We start from the raw sequence: 25,118 nt of genomic DNA, 5'->3' as shown, positions 1-25,118 counted from the left end.
CCTCACTTTTCAATTTGCTAGTTGGGGTTGATTGTTCAACTTATCAGATCCTTTGGCCGTAAGGCCTAATATTTTCTGTAGGTAATCTCGTGCTTCTTCCGATCTTGTTTGCAGGGTCTTGAACCTTCCTTCCCACTCGTTCTTCTATTTTTCCCACCATTTTGGGATTTCAGCATATCCTTTCTCTTCTTGGGAATGTTCTTGAATTTCTAATTTCTTGGTCTCACCCATTTTTTCTATTTTTCTGTTGTTACCCAGTTTGCATGTGGATCCGGAGCCCAACACTGCTCTATTAGTAACTTCCATTCAGGGTCACAATAGCTTGGTACAAGTGGCCTCAGTGTGTTGCTAACAATGCCTTCTGAACGGAGGAGGTAATCTACAACGTTAACATATTCAATTCACCATGAACATGTGTGGGAACACTGTCCATGTTATAGCTCATTAAACACCAGAAAAACTCGATGGATGTAAACGATCATAATGACATACTAAATTTAACAGAAGAATTTAATGATGGTAAGGTCAGCAGAACCCAATATGGAAAAAAGAAATGAGACATCTGAAAGTAAAAGCACATGTAGCTACAAAATATTAACCGCAATTGAGATTTCACACCTATTATTGCCCTCTGATGCATATTGGCATAATGTTCCTCCCCTATAAGAATCTCCCATAAAACAATGCCAAATGAGAACACATCGACCTGCAAATGACAATTCAGGTAAGTAGTAATTGCATAAAAACCATTTGCTACGTGCTTAGAAGGTCATGGAAGTGTACTTTTCAGGAAGAAACCTAGATTTTAGCCAAGGATTCGTTGTTTACGTTTTATACAAATAAAATTGCACAAAAAAATCTTAAAGATTGAAATTGAAGAAAAAAAAAGGAAAAGAGGTATTAGATCTGAAACATATGCAGATCCAAGAAGTCTTAGCATGTCACTTCATTATAGATGACAAATATAAAACTACAACATGAGCCAGTAAGTACATCAATATAGTAGATAATGAAGAGTATATAACTTTATTAAAAAAAAACAAAACCCACTTCTTAAAAGCCATCGAAAACAATATGAGAAATATAATCATTGAGAGGCAGGGCCTTCTATGAAGCATAATAAATTTTGTTCCCAACATGTGCAGGATTGCAGTAAAGCAAGATATGACCCAAGATATAAACAAACTTCATCTAAGCTCTCAAAAAAATCATCTTACCTTTTCAGAAACCTTATTACTACTGCCATTCAACAGCTCCAGGGCCATCCATGGAAGAGTTCCCCTCACACCACTAGTAACCAATTTTTTCCTTCTTATTTTCGACAACACGAAGTCCCCAACCTGCACATACATCAGCATCTTTATTTCAAGTAGGTTTGACTTAGACATCAAATATCTAACTACCAAAAACAAAGAGATGCATAATTAGGACAAATGCACCATAAAGTTTACAAGTTCATACATAACAAGATTGTGCAAATTACCTTGCAAATTGGCCGCACAGGATCTTTCAACTTGACAAGTAGGTTGTCGCATTTTAAATCAAAATGCACAATGTTCTTTGAATGTAAATATTCCATCCCAAACGTTGCATCCATGGCAATAATGAAGCGTTTACGATGATCAAGTTGCCTAGACAGTTAAAAAATCTATGTAAACAAAATATATATTGGAAATTTTCTAGAGTGATGAAAGTGGTTATGTTGCTCGGACTCAGGTACGAATGTCAGACATGAGTGCGTGTCTAAATGTCCAACTTGTCAACTAAGTTAAACTCGTGACACCGGGATACGACAAAAAGGATACGAGAGGACATGTGTACATAGATCCATTTCATATGTACTTAAATATAATATATGTTTATAATACATCAGTATTTTATATATAAAACATTATTTTTATTTATTAAATTTTGTTTTAACTATTGATTGTAAATAAATATAATCTAAAAGATTTTAGTTAATTATTTGGATCGGATTTAATTAACAATCTTTTCGGCTTCAAACCCAGAACTAAGATTTTAACATTCTACTTTTATATATATATATATATATATATATATATATTATTTTCCCCTCGAAAACTAAGATTTCAATCTATTATAATATCTCCCTTTCCTTTCTCCTTATCCCTCTGCTGCAACTTCATCTTCTACTCCTCACTCACTCAGTCACCAAGCGTCCGATGAATCTGACCCATAACCCGTAACCTTGTCGCATCGACACAGGCGAGGCTCCCATTTTGGCAAGTCCAACCAACAGAGGAAAATAGTGCATTCTAGAAACTATATTTAAAGAAGTTACATTTCTTTGCTAAGCAAAACATGTCTAAGAGAGCTATTCACCATGAACTGACAGTGGCTAGTGTTCCTCCAGGTCCATCCTGCACCACACCATAAAAGGCCACCACATTGGGGTGGTGAAGCTTTGAAAGGATGTCAGCTTCACGCCAGAACTCCACAGTCCGAAAAACATTTAACACTGACTGTTGATGAGATGGGAAGAAGAGGAAAAAGTAACAATATCCATTCATGATGCATAAAATGCCAAGAAACAACAAGAAAACTAACCAATCTCTCTTGCTTAGATGAACGGCCATTAAAACAGATTTTTTTATCCGCTGGATGGTAACATATATTCCCCTCCATTTTTCATGATATACAGTCCCAAATGTACCCGAACCCAACCCCCTTAGCTCTTCCAGATCTTCATTTTTAATGATCTGCCATTGAATTTGATGAAATTGGCCAACATGGACCTAGAAACAGTGACCAAATTAGTAGAATAATATTGAGACTATGGGCACAAAATGCAGAATAGTTCAACCAAGCAACATGTTGGATAACATTTTTTTACCATGTTTGCATTCAATTCACCAGCATAAATTGAGATGAGGAGGTGCTAGAAACATATATCATAGTGGTGAAGGCTGTCTGAGGTGACGTAAGTGGCAGCATACTATAAAATAATTAGTGTTTAACATCTAGAAAATTATCATTAGTAGCTGCATTGGTGCCATTGGCGATGAGGTTCTACAAAATGGTAGTAATGGCTGGTTGTGGATGGATACTGTAGAAATCAAAGTAAGCCTCTGTATTTTCTTATTTATTCAATAGGACATATTACATCTATATATACAAACAATGTCTCTAAATTAGGAAACCCTAAGTTAGGAAAGATACTAATTCCATGAGATATAATTCTTTAAAATAGGGGATTGAAAAAATATTACAGAATCCCTTAACTAAAGGGATGGTAACAACTCATATAATTCTATAATTCCTACACTCCCCCTCAAGCTGAAGATTATACATTGTATAATCTCATCTTGAATAGGAATTTATTGAAAGCAGGCTTTGGCAAAGCTTTAGTTAGAGTGTCTGCAATCTGTCTTTCTGAAGGAATGTATGAAAGGGTGGTTGTCTTTTTGTTGACTTGATCAACAATAAAATGTCTATCAGTATCAACATGCTTTGTTCGGTCATATTGAGCTGGGTTCTTGGCAATCTGAATGGCAGATTGATTATCACACAAAAATTTAAAGTGATCATCCTGATTAGTGCCAAGTTCTTTTAGTAATTTAAGTAGCCTAATTCCTTCGCATATTCCCAATGCTAGTGCTCTAAATTCAGCTTCAACACTACTTCTTGAAACGACATATTGTTTCTTACTTCTCCAAGTTGTAAGGTTACCCTAAACAAAAGTGTAGTAGCCACTAGTGGGTCTTCTTTTAGTGAGATCTACGACCCAACTAGAGTCCGTAAAAATCTTAACAGTTTTGTCTTGTGTCTTCTTAAACATTAAGTTGTGTCATGGAGTTTTCTTCAAGTACTTGAGAATTCTATTTGATGCTGCTATATGCTCTTCAGTAGGATTAGTCATGTACTCACTTATCACATTACGGGAAAGGCTATATTTGTCCTTGTCAAGGATAAGTAAATTAGTTTCCCAACTAATCTTTGAAATTTCTCTTTGTCTACTAAGAACCCATCTTCTTTGTTGAATCTCAAGTTTGCCTACATTGATGTATCAGCCGACTTACGACTAATAAAACCAGTTTCTTTGAGTAAATCAAGTACATACTTTCTTTGGTTGATCAGAAGTTATTCTTTTGATCTTGCCACCTCCATTCCTAGGAAATACTTTAGCTTTCTGAAATCATTGGTTTCGAATTCCCTATTTAATAACTTCTTCAAATTACTAATCTCTTCCTCATCATCTCCAGTAAGAATTATGTCATCCACGTACACTGTTAGGATAACTTTCTTATTTGTAGAAGTTACCTTGATGAAAAGAGTATGATCGGCAAGGGACTGCTTGTAGCCGTTTTTAAGAACGACTTTAGTGAACCTCTCGAACCAAGCTCTGGGTGATTGTTTTAACCTGTATAGAGACTTATTGAGCTTACAAACCTTGTTGCTACCTTCAACGTCCTTTAAGCCAAGTGGTAATTTCATATAGCTTCTTCCTCTAGCTTGCCATTAAGATATGCATTTTTTTACATCAAGTTGGTGTAATTACCAATCGTAATTTATAGCCAAACTTAAGAGTACTCGAACAGTGTTAAGCTTTGCCACAAGTGCAAAAGTTTCTGTGAAATATATTCCTTATGTTTGCGTAAAGCCTCTGGCCACTAGTCTAGCTTTGTATCGTTAGATACTACCATTAGAGTTATACTTTACAGCAAAGACCCATTTACAGTCAACAACCTTTTTTCCTTAAGGATGGTCTGTAACAATCCAAGTATCATTTTTCTCTAGTGCAGAAATTTCCTCTTCAACAACCCTTCTCCATTTTAGATCCTTTAGAGCTTCAACTATGCTTGTGGGAACCTATTCTTTATCCAAGGTTGTTGTAAAAGCTTTAAAAAAGGCATCAATAAATTATAACCAGTAAACTTTCCAATATGATGCTTGGTGCACTATCTAACCCCTTTTCTAATAGCAATAGGGAAGTCATCTAGAGTATAAGAAGTGGACTTACTGATTTCTTCTTCCATTTCGGCAGCTGGACCTAAATCCAATTCTCAGCAAGAATCAGATTGCAAAACAATCTCAGGGATATGTTTTCTTTTCCTTGTGTAGACACAAAGCTATTTGGGTGGTGGTTGTTTTGGAAGACTTTCAATGGGAGTAGGTGTATTTCAGGAAGGGTGTTTAAAGTATGTGTGGGTGAATTAGTGATAGGTATTATAGGAGAATCAATGGGAGTAGTCACAGGTGACAAATCTATAGATAAAAGCAAAAATGATGGCAATTCTGAAGGTTGAGAATGAAGAATAGGAGGAGATACTTGATGTAGCTGAAAATCCTTCTGTCTCTCCCTGAATTTCAGCCGGAGTGAAATAGGGATCCCGCTCATAAAAGGTTATATCCATAGTGGTAAAAAAATCGTTTAGAATGAGGATGATACCATTTATAACCCTTCTTAAGTGAAGAATACCCAACCAATACACATTTTATAGACTTAGGATCTAATTTAGCCTTACTAAGAGCAATATTTTGGATAAAAACAATGCAACCAAAGATTTTAAGTGGCAGAATGGAGGAGATATGCTTAAAATGGGGAAAGTGTTGCAAAAATATAGATTGAGGTGTTTGAAATTGTAAAACCTTACTAGGCATTCGGTTGATTAAATATATGGCAGTTAATAAAGCTTTCCCCACAAATATTTGGGAACATTAGTGGTAAATAGAAGAGAACGAGTAACTTTAAGGGGGTGCCTATTTTTTCTTTCGGTAATGTTGTTTTGTTGTGGGGTTCCAACACAATAACTAAGCTGAACTATGCCTTTTTCCCTAAAAAATACAGAAAGGCCTAGCAAAAAAATCACTGCCATTATCAGATTTAAAGAGCTGGATTTTAGACCCAAATTGAGTGACAATCATGTTAAAAAATTGATCAAAAACACCAGCAGTTTCAGATTTATCTATCAACAAATAAATCCAAGTTACCATATTGTGATCATCAATGAAAGTGATAAACCACTTACAATTATCAACATTCTTCACCCAAGAAAGCCCCCAAATATCACTATGGATCAGAGCAAAAGGGTGAGAAGTGTCTTGTATGTAGAAGGAAAATAAGATGATTTATATGTTTGGCAAGATAGCAAACTTTGCAAGAAAAAGAATTTGGCCTTTTATTAATGAACAGAGCAGGTAACAATTTTGCAATGTATTGAAAACTAGGATGGCTTAAACGAAAGTGCCATAACATAACAATATCAATTTTTCCTAAAACGGTGAAAGATTTGGAGATCTCGGTTTTAGGAGAGGAAGGGAGGATGTAAAGACCATTCTGCAAGTTAGCCTTACCAATCATCTTCTTCGAGTTCAGTGCCTGCAAAGTACAATCAATATCATTAAAAATTGCGGAGCAGTGCAAGTCTATCGAAAATTTACTAACAGAAACAATATTGCAAGCCAAATTTGGTACAAAGAGAACATTTTTAAGTGCAATATGTTCATTGAGAACAACAGTGACATGTCCTACATTTCACAAGTAACCATCAATCATTTTGACGGCTTTTCCAAAGGTTGGGAAAAAATTGCGAAACAAAGCCTTGTTACCAGTCATATGACCCGTAGCACCAGAATCGAGGATCCAATTTGGAGTCAGTTAGGAGGAGAAAAAGCAGTAGCAGAAGGGTTACCTTCTGGTTCTTGTATGACCATATTACCCTTACAAGGCCCCTAAAACTTTCCAAACAGTTTTTTAAGTTCATCAATCTGTTCTTTGGTGAAACTAGTAACAGATGTGGCAGTGACTATGCTTGATTTATTATCGTGAGTCCTTGGACTTCCAGTCCTGAGGCTTACCATGAAGCTTCTAACACTTCTCCTTCGAGTGGTCAGGCTTTTTGCAATGATTACACCAAGGTCTCCCCCGTTTAGAAGTGGGAGATGATTGATAGGTGAGTAAGGCAAATGCTTTAAGAGGGGAATATGGTTCAGCAGGCAACATCACACATTGTCAGCTTTCTTCCTTCTTGACAATAGAGAAAGCCTCTCGAATGAAGGGAAGAGGAGAAATAGCCAGGATCCTGCCATGAACCTCGTCCAGGTCCTTGTTTAACCCTTGAAGAAATTGAAAAAGCCTTCGCTAAGTGAAAATTTGTTGGTAAAGGGCAACATCTCTTGGATCTACCCAATCATGTTGTGCATACAAATCTAATTGCTGCCAGAGGGCGGTAAAGGTATTATAGTAAAGAGCGACGAGCATGGTTCCCTGCTTAAGGGCGGCTGCTTGATCTTCAATATGATATAATTCGGCAATGTTGTTAGTGTTAAAGTAGGTTTCATGGACTGCACTCCAGATTTCAGTGGTTGTGGTGTACAAAAGAAAGTCTCTGCTTATACTCGGGGTCATCGAATTAAGGAGCCAAGTCAAAACCTGGCCATTGTAACACATCCACTTGGCAAAAACTGTCAGTCGCAACAGGCTTCTTGATTTCACCAGCAACGTAACCCAATCTTTCTCTTCCCAAGAGAAAAATCTTAACCGATTGGGACCATTCAAGAAAGTTGTTTTCATTCAATCGATGGCAAGTGATAGTCAGACCAGATGAATCTGATTGAGCATCAGAACCAGAAAAATTTTCTGGATTTGAAGTGATCTCCGGTATAGGATAAGGAGATGTAGGTGAAGAATTCGCGGACATGGTCTAGGTCGGAAAAAAAACATAACCTAATTTGATACCACGTAGAAATCAGAGTAAGTGTATTTTCTTATTAATTCAATAGGACGTATTGTATCTGTATATACAAACTATGTCTCTAAATTAGGAAACTCTAAGTTAGGAAAGATACTAATCCTAGGAGATATGATCCCTTAAAATAAGGGATTTAAAGAATATTTACAAAATCCCTTAACTAAAGGGATGGTAACAACTCATATAATTCTATAATTCCTAAAGTTACCAGTGCTACTGACCGAATAGAAGCCTCTATTGAAGATTTAAGCATAAACATGTATGCACATAATGTGGCTAAGCTTTCTTAACATTGGAAATTTTAGAAAACATAAAAGCAACTTTAAAATTCACCAGCTCTTTCAGTAATAAGACACCAGATGATTAAGAATCCAAGATATACCTGCAATGCGCTTCTATCAAAATCTCCACGGGAATGATCCAGAAGAGGTACACCAGTATTCTGGGAATCCAATTTCACATCCTTAAAAACAGAAGAACCTTAGAAAACAGGGACAAAAGAAGGAATTGTCTTCAGAAACTAAGGATATAAATCAAAATCAACAGGCACTAGTACCCCAAATTCAGATTCAGGTACCCCATATTCACTGACAGTATCTAGTCCAACAATACCAAAATCTAAATCTCCAGAAAACAATTTCCGGAGAACCACTTTGGGCAGCTGAAACCAGACTTCCACATTGGAAAGCTTGGAGAAGAACAAATTAAGCATTGAATATCGACCATACAAAAATAAGATATAGATGCTACAATGCAAATTGTGAGATAAGTGGCAGAAACATGAGTTATTTGCGCAACATACTGCCTCGGATTGACCTGCTTAACCGACAATTGACAATCCTTTTGCAGAAGATACATAAGATTGAAAGGAATCAGAACATTAATTTCAAACAAGAAAAACAAGTTGAATAGAAGTGATTAAAATGTAAACACATTCATACATAATTATTGAAATTATCTACAATTTTTATTAAAAAGTTAGAAATTCAAAAATAATTTCTCACTAACATTAATAGCTTTTGCATCCTATGAACGTAAATCAACTTTTTAAACAATAAACAAAAAAAGATTAAAAAAAAAACTAAAACTTCATTTTGTTGTGAAGGAAGCAGTACCCTCGGTAGATCGAGAGTATCAGCAGCCATGCGACCTTTGCTAGGCAAGCCGAAACGAATTTCATCCCTTTCAGCAATTTTACTGTCGATCATGCCGTCAACGACGGCCGTTTGGGTGAGAAGAGGAGACTCAGAAGGCGGGCGTAAATGCGGCGACGAATTGCTGTAAATAAAGCTGCAAGAGAGACATCTTACAATGGGTGACCCAAATTAATGGAAGGGAGAGACTTTTCAGATTCCTTTTCCTTTTGTCGCAAATAATAAGGGAAAACTTGGGGATATTTTTAGTATTTTCTTATTTAAAAAAATTATGTCGAAGAGAGTGGTAAAAGTGAGTTCCACTTATTTACTTAAAGTGTACGAGATTTAAAAGATTGTATCATTCTTAGGGAGTCAACGATAACTTTTGGAATTACATCTATCCCAAAAAAATTACTTTTAATTTAGTACTTTTGTCGCGATATGGTAAATTGTTCTATTTATTTCATTATTTAGTTATTACTTGCATAATAAATCGTTTTATTTACTTCATTATTTTCTTTTTCTTTCCATTTCTTAGTGTTTCTCTGTTTGCAGGTCATTATTGGCGCACGAAAGGGACAACTTTCACTGTGATTGTCGTCATTGTGGTTGTTGTCATTGTTGGGTAAGATGTTGCTACTGTTGTTATATAGGAGGCAATGTTTTTAAAATCGATGTAGGTATTTGTTTACAGGTTTAATCGTGGTTCAGACGGGTTTAACCGGTTTATATAAAATAATATATTTTTTAAATTTTACATAATATTAAAAGTAATATTAATATATATAACATTTTTTTTAAGTTTACAATATTAAAATGTATAAAAATATCACAAGTTATAACATATATAAATTAAATATCATAAAATCAAATGAAACAAAATTATTAAAATCAACTACAAAATAATATTTAAGGTATTACGCACACTAAATTCTTAACTAATGGATTTAAAACACTAATATGCTATTAATATATATATATATATATGTACATTATTGTGAAAATAGTAAGCATAAAGCATATAATATATATACATTAAAAAGTACACATGTATGATATTAAATGGGTTTACACATCTATAAACATCTAACACACACACACATATATATATATATATATATACGACATGAATGTGAACACATAATTTGAACTCATATTTGCATAATTATATAACTTAAAAAGCCTATAGATCATGCTTCCCAACCCCTCAAAAGCGTAGCCCCATGTTGCTCCCTCACCCATACTCCACTATACATTTTTGCCCATGCTTCACCTGCCCATCTCTTGTTCATACCTTAAACAAATCAATGCAGAAAATAATTGATAATCGAGGGGCACATAAAGGAAGTGGGGGGCTCATATTATGGGGGTGAAAAAATATTTAAGGGTTAATTCATTTAATTCGATTAATTCCGTTAACCGAATTCTAAAAAAAAATTTAATCGTTCCCCGACCGAACTAATTCGGTGGTTGATCGAATTAACCGAACTAATTCGGTTCGGTCGATTAATTCGGTTAAAATCGAATTTTGAACACCCCTAAAAAAATCATAACAAACGACGTCGTTTGGTTTAATTTTAAAAAAAAATTGAACCGGCTGTTCACACCGATTTTGTTGGTTCCCAGCCGGTTCATTGCAAAACTGATTTTGGAAGATGACCGGACCGGGCAGGCAACTGGTTCCCGGTTCAACCGGTTGAACCGGTTGAACCGGCCGGTCAGGTCCGGTTTTGATAACCATGATAGGAGGCCGCTCGTCTACCCTGAAGCTATTGTCATGGTTGGGCTCACCGTTGGGTTAGAACAGACCCGTTAAAGGCTAGAATGGTTTGGAATTTGGGCCAGGCTTCACTATTTTAACTATTGGGCTGGTCTCTATAATGGGTTTGGATACTAGGCGTAGATTGAGTTCTATTGGTATAAATGGGTCGGTGTGTAGGATTATATTAAAATACCATATCAACATTTTCGTAATAACCCTAAATCCCTGATTTCCATCCAATTTCATGGGGATTGGAGATTTCTTTCCTCCAATTTAACCTCATCTAAACCACTAAGACATGCACACATAAAATATCTACTCCATTCTACGCGTGGTTTCAAATTTTTCTAATTAAAAATAATAATATTTATTTAAAATCCAATAGAATTAATCCATCATTCATCTTTACTGCAATTGAGACCGTGTCATGAGTGTTATAAAAGTAAATATTATTATCTAATTAAAAATAATGATATTCACGTTGAGACCGTGTCATGAGTGTTATAAAAGTGTCTTTACTGCAATTGATGCGAGTCTTGTTGTTTTTATCCAGTTATTGGTGTTGTCCGAGTGTGATGCAACTTTGAGATGGTCTTACAATTTATTTTCTTTTTCTATGATTTATGTTTTTGATGTGTTCGGACCTACATGTGTTGTTAAGGGGTTTAACCATTCAGAGAAAAAGATCATAAAATAAATTTACGGATGAATCTTAGTTAGATTAACATTATTATTATTATTATATATATATCAAGAAGGGTATGAATTCGAATGTACTTAAATGTATATTATTCTATGATTTATAGGTAAAATTAAATACGGATTATCTTTCTAACTTTGCTATTTATGGAGTCTGGTAGTTTAATACATTGTAATAGCAAAAAGAGGACAAAAAAGCACTCCTAAAAGTAGAGGATCAAATTGTTAGAAATTAAAGTATAAACACTAATTTTAAATGTAAGCACAGTAGAGTGCCCAATACCATAATATCACCTTTTAAGTTCAAACATTAAACGCTCGGACTAAAAACAAGCAGAAGCGAGGACACATGACACAGTTTCAGTTACACTTACGTAAGGGGAAAGAACTAAACAAGACAGCGAAATAGAAAATCTTAATTTGAAAGAAGAGATTTCATGTTAACGTCATTTATTTCAGCCAAATGCATGTGGTCGGACGCATGATCATCTCTCCGGTGCCTGTTATTGTTCAACCAGACGACGAACACTCGTTTGGTGATCCCAACTTCATGGCAGAAGTGTTGTATCTCTGCATCGTTGCCCCTCTGGGACCTCCACCCTAACTTATCAGCAAACCCCATCTTTCTGTTCTTCTGCTCCACCGTTAGCCTACTTCTTTTTGCTCTCTTGTTGTGATTCTCTTCAACCTCTGCTCCACTGAATACAGAAGTCTCGCCGGTGGGTCCATTATGGGATGCTAAAGGCAAGGGTGCCAGAAACGGTGGTTGAGGAGGTGGAAAAGTACTGTAAGAGGGATAGTGTTTGGGGAGGAAGCTGTGATGGCAGCCGAATGCAGTGCACGTAAAGACGTCGTCTTTGCAACAAATGAACTCCCTACAACCGTCGATGGCTTAGCGGCCGAATGAAGCCGCGTGGTTGCGCCTGCATTCTTTGTACCTGCAGATTCTCTCAGTACCCTGATCTGGCACAAGTTCAACAAGTTTGATCACATCATTGCTTCTTGTTTCTCCTTCCATGATAGAGAGAGAGAGAGAGAGAGAGAGAGAGAGAGAGTGCGTTTGTGCGATAGTGAAACGGCTCTTAAAATGGTGAGAATTGCACCATGGGAACCGCCAGTTGGAGTGTGATTAAGGTAGGTGATTGACAAGTTTATATTTTGGAGTTCAAAAGTGTCCTGAACTAACTAAGTTGTTTCTTTTTTGGATTTGGATCTATTTGCATTGTTGTGTGATTTATCACATGAATTTCAGCTTCAGGATTCATCTTCTCAAATAAAACAGCACACAAAATCTTTATGTAAGTGTATGCTTTTGCAATGTACGTGTTATTGTATATTAAGAAAAATTCTACACAGATATTTATTGATAATTTTCCTCTGCATTCCGATATGTATTGAGCTGATCCATTAACATCCCTTTGTACTCGCTACAAAAAAATAAAAAATTATTGACGAAAAATTTCGACCAATTTAAAATCTGTCACAATTTATATATGAAAATAAATTATTCTGTCAAAAGTTATGACCTGATTGTAGTTTTGGACCGAATTATTTTAAGTATATAATTTTTTGATGGATTTTAAATGTTCCGTCAGTAAATTTACTTAAGGATTTTCTTCAGTACATTTTTTACGGATCACTTTATTTCGTCAAAAATTTTTATTCCTACCAACGTTTTACTGACCACTTTATTCCCTCAGAAATTCCATTAATATCAAATTCCATTATATATTCCCTTGTAGTAACTTGTTTACGAACACTGATTTTATCGCCAATTCTGAGGTTGTAATGGTGATTGAATTGGAGCTAGCCTGAAGAGAATAATGGTTTAGGCTGGTAACTTGTCTTTCAGATGAACTGAACATCGAAATGTCCATAAACGATGCCTTCTGTTCTTGACCTTCAAATAAACCCATTGTCTTCCTTTGAAACCTGCAAAACCTTCAAACTGTTAGTGGACACCTAAGATTTTTCTTCTTCTTTTCAATATCTGTTTGACTTAATCTTTTGATAAAGACCGCCGTTGTTACTGTCTGTGGATGAATATGGTCATAGAACTTGGAGTGGTCAATTTAAAATTTAAAATTTTTAGAGGTTTAAATTAAAATCTTTAAAGGGTTCCGTTTGCATTTTTCCAAAAAATTGGGCTCTAACTAAAATTTTTGAAAATTTGAGAGGTTTAATGAGAATTTTTAAAAATTATGGGAGGTGTTTAATTAAGAATATTAAAAATTTTTAAGGATTAAAATGATTTTTTTTTTAAATTGGGGACCAAAGTGTATATTCTGAAAATTTTGAAGGTATAAATTATATTTTTTTAAGTTTTAGGGGCCGTGGCTCCTACTAGTCCCCATTGTGTTCCACTATTGGTTATTATTGTGGTAAGCAGTTTGATATCGTTTAAGTAGGTTCGACGTCTTGTGTATACAAAAAATCTCTGCTATAAGACTCACCCACTAAAACTAAGTGTGTATCCAGATTAATCAGATCAAAACTCTGGAAGACTCAGATGTTGTCACCTACACCGAGCATGCGAGGAGAAAGACTTTCCTTACTATGTTGTGGTTTATGCAATGATAAGGCAGGGAATACCTTGTACGGATTTGGAGGTCAGATGGTTTGAGGTTTGAGGGAATTTGAAGTTTTATTGTTAATAATATTTAAGTTTAGGGTTAGGAATTGTAATTAGGATTTTTTTTTTGGATTATTTAGTATTTTATGTGTCCGCACCTACTTATTTGCTTTCGTGACTTGTATTTTATATTTTGAAATACAAATTCCAATGAAATTTGAATTTATTTCGTAATTAGGGACTAGAACCATGCTTCCCAGCTTATCTATTCCCCAAGCAATTCATGTATAGAGTATTTACATCGAAACACAATTAAATTCAAAGGAAAACAAATGCAAAATTGAAAGTAGACTAAAATAATATATATAAATAATATAAAAATATTCTTAAAAAAAATTAAATTATGTCAAGACTTAGTAAATTATATAAACCCTTATATGATAGACTCAAAGAATCTACAACTTTTGACGGGTATTCATACTAATATTATATCATAAATTAAAAAAAAAATCATGGAACTACCTTGCTTACATTTCACAAATATTACAAATCCAAAAATAATTGAAATCAATGCTTCAGAAATAGGATAGAGAAGAATTTTAAAACAAGTCAAAAATGAAAAAGAGTAGACAATACAATTTACATCTAGGCACTGGAATCACACTTAGCAAAATTATATTACTATTAAAAAAGAAATTTTATCAATAGTTTTCATGTATTACAAAATTCCAAATTGATTTATTAGTTCAAAAAAATTATGAATTGTTTGTAAGTCGGCAAAAGAAGTTTTACAAAAATATATTTAAAATATTGCTTCCATTTTTTTTTATTTTTTTTGCAAGATGACAAACTATTTTAAGTATATTTGATTCTGACATTAAATAGTTAATGAAGAAACTAATTCTTATCCTGATTTTCTCATCATAAAATTCCTTCAAACATGCCACCAAATTGAGAGATAAAGAAAAATGAAAAAAAATATGAAAAAAGCGCTATAAAAAATCAATTTCAGCAAAATTGATCAAATCTCGATCTGAAATTTTCCAAAAAGAAGCAAATGAAGAAACATCTTCATCAAAATCTTCAATTGGTGCATCACTTCAAGATGCTCAAGATCCGAATGAAATGTCATCTCAAGTCAAAAAAATGGATTAAGGCTCTTTCTCAGTCTCCAGAAGTTACAATGACTTTTGCACCAATTGACGGACGTCCTCTCCAAAAAATTGTTGTTGATGCAACAAAATTAAAAAAAAAAACAGAAAGATTGTTTTACGTAAACCAAAATATCTCACAAATGTTTCAAAACTAACATCTCTTAAAGATTTTTTTTTTCAAAACAAATAGTGATTTCACAAAACTCTACTAAAAATTTTTGACAATATTTTCCAAATAAAGATGTTGAACATATTTTTGCTCTGGAGGATGATTGATTTTTCCAGTAAATCTTCACATATTTTGGTTAAACAAATTTTTAATAGATCCCATTTTATGCCAATAAACATGAAAAAACTCATGAATACTATTTAAATATTTTAATCCAAACAGGATCTGTGGCATTTCAACATTACACTGATTTAAAAGATTCAAATTTTATTATCCATTCTACAATCCATATCATCAAAGTCCTTCGACCAAAAGACTGGGTGAAAGCTCATCAACCTTGATGAAATTTCCAACATCATTTTTTGGAAAAAAAAATCATTGTACCTATTTTTCGTATTAGAATTACCATTCACCCTGGTATGGAACATTACTGAAGAACAATCAACATATGAGACGTTTTGGGCTCATATATTTCGAGTACATATCATATTATAAATTTCCTAACTAGTTTCAAGAATGGTGAAATTGGTAGGAACCATCTTTTGAAATATTACCCCAAAAAATTCAAGATCTTTGATCCAAGTTCTTTGACAAATATCGATCCGAAATGAATCAAAAACACCTCTACCCAAGTATCCATTTTTTCTCAAAATTATGCATCTCTTAGATTATTTCCTGGAGTTATGATGATTATCTAAAATTATCTCAAAAGTATGACTCCAAATAATTGAATAATTTCTTTGTCAAAAATTCAAGTCTATGCAAATCAGCCTCTCTAGACAAAGACACAACAAAAAAATTTTACAAACAAAATCGAATGCTAGTACGATATTGGCTCAAGCAAAAAGTAAGAAGGAATACAAGAAATTGATGGCAGAAATACTAAGTTCAATTAGTTATGAATATGAATCATAAAACAAAGAGCAAGACTCACAAACATCATTAATCAGAACAGTGGATCTCGCAGACGATACCAACATGTCAAAATTATCAAGATCAAAAAGAAAAAATAAAAAAATAGAGAAAATGTATGCAAGATTCCCTACAACACCTAAACAAGGAGGATTAGTAAACTATGACGATGGATAAAAAAAATCAAGCAAAACACTATTGTTCCTGCTAAAGCGTGCATGATTCCCTACAACACCAAAAAGGAATAGTAAGCCATGATGATGGATCAAAAATTTAAGCAAAACACTATTGTTCCTGCTACACAAAGACAATGAGGAATAGTAAGTCATGATGGATCAAAGAGAATCTAAGCATCAAATAGTAAAAGCTATTTCCATTACAATGCAAAAGGACGAGCATCCAACAAAACCTTTGTTCAGTCTATTGTCATTTTATTTTATTATCTTTTGAATTATTGTATAATGTTAATAATTTCCATTAGCTGGAGAAAATGTGAAAAGAAACGAAAAACTTTTATAAAAACACTTTAATTTTATGTTAAGAGGCAGGACCTCATTTTTCCACTGAATCAAAATTTTCATTTCAGTCTTCTCATTCTAGTTTTATTTTTTTAAAAAATTAATTTTTTAGTCAAAACAAATTTTATTAAATCAAAACCATTTAATTTCAATGTCATATCCACGAGACTATCTGGTATCAAAGTCAATTACAAAGATAATTATATTTAAAGATAATTATAATATTGATTGAATTTTTTCACCTTAAACTCAAATCAAATCCAATCAATCTCACCTTTAAAAAAATCTGATCCAACTCGACCCGAGTCTGAATTTTCAAATAAAAACCAACCCGTCAAGTCCGGATAAAATGTGGATCCCTAGTTTTCAGGCACGATACAAAATATGAAAGCTTGATCATTGGGACCAAGCAAAGCAATCAATTTAGTGCAAATCAAATAATAGGAAAGATAGACAGGCCAGCTTAGTTTGCTACGCTGAAGACTGGCGTACCAAAAACACATTTGTACTGAACTCTAGTTACAAGAAAGCACCAAAACCAAGTTTGTATCCCACTATTGACAGTGACGTATAATAATAGCTTTAGATATAAACATATCTTCTTTTACTTACAAAACACAATAATATCATATCTCACCACTCAAACTCGAAGGGAGTTTCTCCTCCCTTTCTTTTCATATAAAAGAATACACACGTGTTTATATATAAAATAAAACAGACTCATAATAATTGATGAGTGCATCTAGCCTCAAAATTAGGGAATTATTGAGTCATTTTACTTAGATGCTTGGTTCTGCGGCTGGCGACCCTGTGGTTTTGCCTGGCATGCTGATGACATAATGCGTAAGCGTCTAGCAATCTCTGTAAATGAAGGTCGAACGACAGGATCCGGAGCCCAACACTGCTCCATTAGTAACTTCCATTCAGGGTCACAGTAGCTTGGTACAGGTGGCCTCAGTGTGTTGCTAACAATGCCTCCTGCACGGAAGAGGTAATCTACAATGTTATAGCTCATTGAACACCAGAAAAAAGTCGATGGATATAAACGATCAATATGACATACTAAATTTAACAGAAGAAATTTAATGATGGTAAGGTCAGCAGAACCCAATATGGAAAAAAGAAATGAGACATCTGAAAGTAAAAGCAAATGTAGCAACAAAAATTAAAACCGCAATTGAGATTGCACACCTATTATTGCCCCGTAATGCATATTAGCATAAGGTTCCTCCCCTGTAAGAATCTCCCATAAAACAATGCCAAATGAGAACACATCTACCTGCAAATGACAATCCAGGTAAGTAATAATTGCATAAAGACCATTTGCTACGTGTTTAGAAGGTCATGGAGGTGGACATTTCAGGAAGAAACCTAGATTTTAGCCATGGATCCATTGTGCACGTTTTATACAAATAAAATTGCACAAAAAAATTCTTGAAGATTGAAATTGAAAAAAATAGGGAAAAGAGGTATTAGATCTGAAAAATGTGCAGAGCCAACAAGTCCTAGCATCTCACTTCATTATAGATGACAAATAGAAAACTACAACTTGAGCCAGTAAGTACAGCAACATTCTAGATAATGAAGAGTATATAACTTGCTTAAAATATAAAACCCACTTCTTAAAAGCCATCCAAAACAATATGAGAAATAGAATCATTGAGAGGCAGGGCCTTCTATGAAGCATAATAAATTTTGTTCCCAGCATGTGCAGGATTGCAGTAAAGCGTTATATGAACCAAGATATAAACAAACTTCATCTAATCTCTGAAACAAATCATCTTACCTTTTCAGAAACCTTATTACTACTGCCATTCAACAGCTCTGGGGCCATCCATGGTAGAGTTCCCCTCACACCACCAGTAACCAAGGTATTCCTTTTTATCTTTGACAACCCGAAGTCCCCAACCTGCACACACATCAGCATCTTTATTTCACGTAGGTTTGACTTAGACATCAAATATCTACCTAACAAAAACAAAGAAATGCATAATTGGGACACATGCACCATAAAGTTTACAAGTTTATAAATGACAAGATTGTGCAAATTACCTTGCAAATTGGCCGCACAGGATCTTTCAAGTTGACAAGCAAGTTGTCGCATTTTAAATCAAAATGCACAATGTTCTTTGAATGTAAATATTCCATCCCAAACGCTGCATCCATGGCAATAATGAGCCGCTTATGACGATCAAGTTGCCTAGACAGTTAAAAATTCTATGTAAACAAAATATATAATGGAAATTTCTAGAGTGATGAAAGTAGCTATGTTGCTCGGACTCAGGTACGAATGTCAGACTTGAGTGCGTGTCTAGATGTCCAACTTGTCAATTGAGTTAAACTCGAGACACGGGGGTACCGCAAAAAAGGATACAAGAGGACATGGGTACAGAGATCCATTTTATATGTACTTAAATATAATATATGTTTATAATACATCAGTATTTTATATATAAAACATTATTTTATTTATTAATTTTGTTTTAACTATTATTGATTGTAAATAAATATAATCTAAAATATTTTAGTTTATTATTTGGATTGGATTTAATTAACAATCTTTTCGGCTTCAAACCCATAACTACGAGATTTTAACATTCTATTTTTTTACTTCACCTTTTTTTATATTACTTTCCCCTCGAAAACTGAGATTTCAATATATTCTAATCTCTCCCTTCCCTTTCTCTTTATCCCGCAGCTGCAACTTCTTCTACTCCTTCTCACCCAGTCACCAAGCATCCGTCGAATCTGACCCATATCCCGTAACCTTATCCTTGTCGTATTGACACGGGTGAGGCTCCCATTTTGGCAAGTCCAAGCAACAGAGGAAAATAGAACATTCTAGTAACTATATTTTAAAACGTTACCTTTCTTTGCTAAGCAAAACATGTCTAAGAGAGCCATTCACCATGAACTCTGTGACAGTGGCTAGTGTTCCTCCAGGTCCATCCTGCACCACACCATAAAAGGCCACCACATTGGGGTGGTGAAGCTTTGAAAGGATGTCAGCTTCACGCCAGAACTCCACAGTCTGAAAAACATTTAACACTGACTGTTATTGATGAGATGGGAAGAAGAGGAAAAAGTAACAATCTCCGTTCATGATGCACAAAATGCCAAGAAACAACAAGAAAACTAACCAATCTCTCTTGCTCAGATGAACGACCAGTGAAACAGATTTTTTTTATCCGCTTGATGGCAACATCTGTTCCCCTCCATTTTCCATGATATACAGTCCCAAATGTACCTGAACCCAACTCCCTTAGCTCTTCCAGATCTTCATTTTTAATGATCTGCCATCAAATTTGATGAAATTAGCCAACATGGAGCTAGAAACAGTGACCAAATTAGTTGAATAATATTGAGACCATGGACACAAAATGCAGAACAGTTCAACCAAGCAGCATGGTGGATAACATTTTTTCACCATGTTTGCATTCAATTCACCAGCATAAATTGAGATGAGGAGGTGCTAGAAACATATATCATAGTGGTGAAGGCTGTCTGAGGTGACGTAAGTGGCAGCATACTATAAAATAATTAGTGTTTAACATCTAGAAAATTATCATTAGCAGCTGCATTGGTGCCAGTGGCGATGAGGTTCTACAAAATGGTAGCAATGGCTGGTTGTGGATGGATACCATTGCTACTGACTGAATAGAAGCCTCTATTGAAGATTTAAGCATAAACATGTATGCATATAATGTGGCAAAGCTTTCTTAACATTGGAAATTTTAGAAAACATAAAGGCAATTTTAAAATTCACCAGCTCTTTTAGTAATAAGACATCAGATGATTAAGAATCCAAGATATACCTGCAATGTGCTTCTATCAAAATCTCCAAGGGAAGGATCCAGAAGAGGTACACCAGAATTCCGAGAATCCAATTTCCCATCCTTGAAAACAGAAGAAATTTAGAAAGCAGGGACAAAAGAAAGAATTGTCTTCAGAAACTAAGGATATAAATCAAAATCAACAGGCACAAGTACCCCAAATTCAGATTCAGGTACTTGGAGGTTTTGCCCAACTTGTGCACTTTCATCTCCCTTGAGTGGAGACTTCTTGTATTCTGAGCCTATATCCAAGTTATTAGTAGCAGCAACAGAAGTTGTCTCTTGCCTAATGTCCTCACCAAAATTGATGTCTGGCTTAATTTGAGCCAAAGCAAGGGCACCAGCACATGTCAAAGGAGGATAGCTATAATCAATTGGGGTCCCACCTTCAATATTTGTAAGCTGAGATGAAAAACCCAGATGATCCTGATCGATGAGGGAGACATCCTTTCTAACAAACTCATCTTGAGCCAAATTACGAAAGTATGACCAATGCTTAGGTTCATGATTCTCCATGTTTAAGCTCAGTCCAGCTCCATCACCAAGAAATGGACTGATACCATAGAGGTTCTGGGACATTCTTACTTTTGAGAATATATCAGACAGAAGGTCATGGGGAAACCGGTCGTTAATATCAATAACTATGTCTCCATGCTCAGAGGCACACACAGGAGTAGGCTGTACATTGAAAGTTGTTCTAATTGGGTTCTCTTCCCATACCAAAGGCGGGTTATGCCCCTGAGAATGATTTCCTGTATTCTTATTTTCATCTTTTCCAATTTGCTCAAAATCAGATAGCTTCAAAGACAGATCTTCGAGGTGCTTTACAGATATTCTTTGACTTGCTGTGGGATGATTTAACCCGGCTGCTTCTTCATCAGCAGTGTTCTTAAGCGAGACTTGTTTTAATTCAGATTGCTCATTAGTTGACTCAAGTCTGTCCTCAGAAATATTAGAGATGATTTCATCAGAAAATCCTTTGTACCTTTCAAATTCATCAAGCCCATCCATAACAGTTTGAGGATTTTTAGATCTTGAATTTGTAGATGCAACAGACTGATCAGCTTGAGGAGACAAATTCCCATCATGAATCCTATCAACTGCTTCTCCAATTATTTGGGAAGAATCAGAATGTGCTTGAGTCAATATAAGCTGAGATCCAAAAGAATCATCAGACTTCGATAAACGGTTCATTTCAGCCTGCTCCCTCGGGATTCTCTCTGAATGAAAAACTCGCTGAGGAATTACAGATGGCTCAAGGCAGCTCAAGTCATTTAGATTAGCCTCAGAACCACCAGCACCAGATGTGTAAAAGTGGTCATCTTCAACATTCTTTCTCCCTTCAGTTACAACTTCAGGGGCCACTAAATTCTGCCCAGCTTCCTGGGTCTTTTTGATTTTTTTTGCAGGCAACGAATATGAGCCAATGTCTGTCACTGAAACAGTAACAGATGCTTCCTCACTAGAAATGTGGTTTGCAACAGAACCGTCATATGCATTTGAAGCAACACTGTAATCTTTCTCTGACACCTGAACTTTTTCAGTTTCACTTATCTTAGGGAGGGATGCATCTCTTTTCATTTTTGGCTCTTTTATCGGTGAAACTTTGTCTAGAGGCCGCAATTTTTCAGGTTCGGTTATTTTTGGGGTGGAGCTATCTCTTTTTAGTTTCACCTCTTTAATAGATACTTCTGGATCTTGCACATGAAAGCTCATATCAGCTAAACCCACCTGGGGGGTCACATGCCCATGGACTGGCTTTGAAACTAAATTTTCTCCAGGCATCGCATACTTAGAGGGTTGAGAACCATGGCCATATTTCCCATCTATCTGGGGAGTGGAAGACAACTGTTGGTTAGCTTCTCCATGATGCATTTTTTGCTCAAAATATGGTTGTGAGCTAGATTCATTAGCGCTAGATGAACTCACCGAAACTGGTTGAGAAGATGGGAGGGTTGGTGAAGGTACATGAGAAGGTTGGACTGATGATGAAGGAGCATTAGAAGATTGGACTGTTGATGCAGGTGCATTAGAAGATTGTACTACTGACAATGACCCATTAGCTGTCAAAGAAGCAGAACTACTGGCAGCTGCTTCAGTCACAGTCCGACCAGCCTCCCTTACAACATTCAAACCAAGTAATTCATCTAAATTGTTCTCAGAAGCACTTGCTGCAATCGAGTTTTTTCTAGATCCTAGGTTCATGCCATTGACAGCAACAACATATTGCATCTCAGAATCACCCTCTACACTCCCCAAGCCATATGGAGAATCCTCTAAATCACTTCTAGAAAAAAGGAAAATCCTGGGTTTCTGCAGTCCTCCATCTTCTAGCACATTACATTCCTCCATCATGTTCTGTAGATCCTCATCACAAGATACAGAAACCAATGCATCAAGATCCTCCCCAGGCAACTGATACTTTATTGTATGGGTTTGGTTGTAAATTACTGACATTTTTTGAACAAGCTCTTGAAAGGAAATATCCCTGCTTAATCGAATCATGCGCGTTTCTCCCCCAACATACCTAAGTTTCCCATCACGTGGACGTGGTAAAATTTTGCCACCAAAGCTGCATAGGAACTTCACCTTAATTGATGAGCTGAGTGAAGCAATTCTGGATGCATAATCTTGATGCCCCTGACTAATGTCATTTCTTGAAGAAGATTGAGAAATTGATCGCATGGAATCATAGTAGCTCTTGTCTTCATGCACAGAAGGGGTCTTTCTCTCGAGCTCCTGGGGACAGGGTTTGTCTGCTGTGTAAACCATAGAGATATCATAGCCATTTTCTGAACCTGTATGAGAAATTCCCAGAATGCCTTTTAGATCCATATAAAGAGGTCCACTGTTAGGATCACCATAAGCATTCTGAACAAAACGCTGCCCGGGATTCACCCTTTCCCGCATAAATTCCAGAGCAAACTCCTCACCTGTTTGAATGGAGTAATTCAAAACTGGTCTAGCTCCCGCAGACATATTATAATCGGGAGGTCTGCTGTTAGTATTTATATTACCAGATGGATCATGAAAAAATCTTTGGTTTGCAGCCTCAAGAGTTCCATACCCAGCTTCAATATTAGTGTATCGATTTCGCTCATAGTTCTTCTGTTGATCCATCATGCCGTTTCCTAGATTTCTCTCCATTTAGATAGAACTTTCAAGGAAAAAACCGAAGGCAATAAACCATGATTATCAAACTTAATGCAATCAGTACAAGCATTCTGCCATAGCCAAGCATCCCAAAGACACTTGAACCTGAAAGATTGTATGGGCATTCACCATTAGTTATCGAGAGAATAGCAAACAACTCAATTCAATCTTTAGAAAACCGGCAGCTTAAATCACTTGTACCATTTTATAATGAGAAAATAGCACTCCCATTCCATTACAATTACAAAAGACAATTTCTTATAATGACACTGTCTGCGCTAATAAATACAAATCCATTAAAAGAATGACACAGTGAAACCAACTTGTTTAAAAGATAATAGCCTCACAAGAAAGGTCATCAACCAGTGCATTATTATATTGATGGGCATAAATGAAATTAAACCCAAACCACAACTAAGAAAGTCCACCGTATTTTTGAAGATAAATGAACCTAGGCTAATTTATGGGGGGAGAGTAATTATAGTACTTGAATCATAGCATATATTTAGCATCAATACCCTAAATTTAATTGGCAACCTCAAAAGAGTATTTTTGAAGTCTTTTTCTTTGGATTCTCAATGTTAACAACTTTCAATAAAGCTATTAATTCAATTAGAAAACAGAATGGAAGCTGGAATACACATTTCAACTGAATCAGGCTTTGGGGAAAAAGTTGGGCAAAAGAAAGTGAACATGCAAAGCAGTAATTATAATGCATCTTATGCAATCTAGAACCCTAAACATGAATTCTAAATAGCGCTGCAAATGCCAATATAAACATGCAAAGGAAATGGTGCATGTCCCAGAAAACTGTTTAAATCAATCAGAAAGCACGATCCCAAACAAAGCAAATTCAATTTGATAATCGATCTAGTTAAATCGGTGATAAAAACCACTTATTTCTGAGTTTGAAATTGTAACATCGAAATTGAATAGTAATAATAGCAGTGCAGTAAGAGTGCGAAATCAAATCGAACACACAAAAGAATATGAAATATTTCTAAAATAAATAACGAGCTCAATAATATAATCTCCGATCACTCCGATGATTAGAACGCTGTAAAGAGAGAAGGATCAGACACTGTAAAGGCAGACTAGGGAAACGCTAAACATGGGAACAAATAAAACCCAAAATTCATCACAAAATCAAAGTACAAACTAGAATCGAAACGAAGCCCATTAACAGATTAAGGTTATAATCTTCACTAGAACCTCACATTAATTCATTTTTTACTTTTGTTTCTTACAAATATATAGTATATGTACCTGAAGAAACGAGACAGCTGTGAAGTTTAAAGCAGCAACGGAGAAGATTATTGATTTTCTCTCTCTAGAATTCTCTCATTTTTCTCAGTCGAAAATAGTGAGATTAGAGATCCGTCTCTGTTTCTCCCTCCATCATTTCATTGTTTACCACTTGTTTGACACGGCAATCGTAATTAATCTTCCTTGTACAACTTTATCTAAGTTTACATAAAAACGTCGCCGATTTGGCCCT

General features: G+C 35.3%; 1 protein-coding gene across 3 annotated transcripts; it reads right to left on the bottom strand.

Moving 5' to 3' along the window:
- Nucleotides 1–221: 221 nt before the first annotated feature.
- LOC120120488 lies at nucleotides 222–23,691 on the bottom strand. Of its 3 annotated transcripts, none has more exons than XM_039140130.1 (9): nucleotides 21,790–23,691; nucleotides 20,624–21,741; nucleotides 20,450–20,530; nucleotides 19,775–19,927; nucleotides 19,502–19,665; nucleotides 18,687–18,834; nucleotides 18,421–18,543; nucleotides 619–706; nucleotides 222–361 (listed from the first exon to the last, which is right to left on the bottom strand). In XM_039140130.1, exons 1-9 carry the CDS (start codon nucleotides 23,612–23,614, stop codon nucleotides 237–239), a joined length of 3,825 nt encoding a protein of 1,274 aa, XP_038996061.1. In that variant the 5' UTR covers nucleotides 23,615–23,691; the 3' UTR covers nucleotides 222–236. The 3 variants fall into 3 exon arrangements, with proteins under 3 accessions (XP_038996061.1, XP_038996060.1, XP_038996059.1); XM_039140129.1 differs by lacking the exons at nucleotides 222–361; nucleotides 619–706 and adding exons at nucleotides 17,193–17,612; nucleotides 17,826–17,913 and having other exon boundaries at nucleotides 20,624–21,736; nucleotides 21,785–23,683; XM_039140128.1 differs by lacking the exons at nucleotides 222–361; nucleotides 619–706 and adding exons at nucleotides 17,193–17,612; nucleotides 17,826–17,913 and having other exon boundaries at nucleotides 21,790–23,681.
- Nucleotides 23,692–25,118: the final 1,427 nt, after the last annotated feature.

The sequence above is a fragment of the Hibiscus syriacus genome, unplaced genomic scaffold (genome assembly GCF_006381635.1).
Source record: "Hibiscus syriacus cultivar Baekdansim isolate YM2019G1 unplaced genomic scaffold, ASM638163v2 tig00110339_pilon, whole genome shotgun sequence".
Lineage (NCBI taxonomy): Eukaryota > Viridiplantae > Streptophyta > Magnoliopsida > Malvales > Malvaceae > Hibiscus > Hibiscus syriacus.
Note: the sequence above shows the minus strand (reverse complement) of the source record. Positions and strands in the feature narration are given on the sequence as shown.

Coding starts and splice junctions, on each gene's coding strand:
- LOC120120488 (XM_039140129.1), bottom strand. CDS start 23,614: ATGGAGAGAAATCTAGGAAACGGCATGATGGATCAACAGAAGAACTAT. Junction 18,544..18,686: donor CTGTGCGGCCAATTTGCAAG/GTAATTTGCACA, acceptor ATGTGTGTGCAG/GTTGGGGACTTCGGGTTGTC. Junction 17,914..18,420: donor GTAATAAGGTTTCTGAAAAG/GTAAGATGATTT, acceptor TGTCATTTGCAG/GTAGATGTGTTCTCATTTGG.